Raw genomic sequence first — 1,549 nt, 5'->3', positions numbered from 1 at the left:
CACTCTCACACACACACCCACAAACACACTCTCTCTCATTCACACACACTCACACGTGCGCACACATACACACACACATTCACACATACACTCGCTCCCTCTCACATGCACACACATACACTCTCTCATACACCCACACGCGTGCACACCCACACCCACGCACTCTTTCATACACCCACACACACACACTTCCTCATACACCCACACAGTGTTGTGTGATTTTTAACTCAGACGTAGATTGTCAGATCATTACAGTGACAATTGCCCATGTCATCCCTGCTCCCATATGTTAATTCTTTCATTCAGACAGACTCTAATTGTTAATCCTAACTAGATTAGATAAGATTCCCTACAGTGTGGAAACAGGCCCTCCAGCCCAACATGTCCACACTGACCCACCGAAGAGTAACCCACCCAGACCCATTTCCCTCTGACTAATGCACCTAACACTATGGACAATTTATCATGGCCAATCCATCCTAACCTGCACATCTTTGGACTGTGGGGGGAAACTGGAGCACCCAGAGGAAACTCACGCAGACACAGGGAGAATGTGCAAACTCCACACAGACAGTCGAACCTGGGACCCTGGTGCTGTGAGGCAGCAGTGCTAACCACTGAGCCACCATGCTGCCCCAACTGTTCACCATCGCTTCCATTCCTGTAACTGGTGCTTATTGCTGAAGCTTAGCACTAACTTTGTGTACTGTCATGCTGAGATTTGCCATTCAACACACACACACTCTTTGTGTGTCAGTATCTCTGTGTGGGAGTGTGTGTCTGTAACTCTGTCTGGGGAGGGTGTATGTAACTCTGTCTGGGAAGATGTCTGGGAGGTGTGTCTGTAACTCTGTTTGGGTGGGTGTGTGTCTGTAACTCTGGGAGGGTGTCTGGGAGAGTGTGTCTGTAACTCTGGGTGTGTGTGTGTCTGTAACTCTGACTGGGAGGGTGTCTGGGAGAATGTGTCTGTAACTCTGTCTGGGAGGGTGTGTGTCTGTAACTCTGTCTGGAAGGGTGTGGGTGGTGGTGATGACCCAGAGAGTGGAGCACCACACAGGCAGTTCTGGGCCATGTCTTTGGTGCTGGAATTCCCCGGAGAATGCCATAATGCTGCTTCCCTCACCAGGAATCTCTCTCCGTGAACGCTGAATCCAATCTGCTGCAGCCAGGTGTGAACAGCAGCAGCTTTCCAGTTTGGGACATTAAGGGACAATGTCCAGGAGACCTCCTCCCCCATCAGCTCCAGTGCTTTCTTGGCCAGACTGGAGACAGTGGTATTGCTGGAGTAACTGACCAATCTCTTCAGACTTGGTATGGCTCCAATTTCATGGAATGTCTGAGACAGAAGAAGCTAATTGTTACAGAAAGAACAGTGAAAGGCTGTGCATGCATTTCCAAAATTACAAACTGAAACAGACACAAACAGATTCTTCACTTAAGTATAGTCATATCGACTCAAATCATCAACTCTCTGTATCCCCCTCCCTCTCACAATCTCTGTCCCTCCTTCTCTCTCTCTCTTCCTCGTTCTCTCTCTCACCCCTCACTC

At 49.1% G+C, this 1,549-nt stretch overlaps 1 protein-coding gene across 1 annotated transcript in view; it reads right to left on the bottom strand.

The window, feature by feature from the left end:
* sarm1 (sterile alpha and TIR motif containing 1) overlaps window positions 1-1,549 on the bottom strand; it is a gene marked incomplete at both ends in the record, with an annotated part of 4,375 nt that overhangs the window by 2,136 nt on the left and 690 nt on the right. The window contains 2 exons of the mRNA XM_043684917.1: window positions 234-239; window positions 1,123-1,341. Coding sequence (XP_043540852.1) covers window positions 234-239; window positions 1,123-1,341 — 225 coding nt within the window. The remainder of the gene's footprint in view (window positions 1-233; window positions 240-1,122; window positions 1,342-1,549) is intronic.

Source organism: Chiloscyllium plagiosum, unplaced genomic scaffold, assembly GCF_004010195.1.
Source record: "Chiloscyllium plagiosum isolate BGI_BamShark_2017 unplaced genomic scaffold, ASM401019v2 scaf_37901, whole genome shotgun sequence".
Lineage (NCBI taxonomy): Eukaryota > Metazoa > Chordata > Chondrichthyes > Orectolobiformes > Hemiscylliidae > Chiloscyllium > Chiloscyllium plagiosum.
The sequence above is the reverse complement of the archived record's forward strand: the minus strand, read 5'-3'. Positions and strand labels throughout refer to the sequence as shown.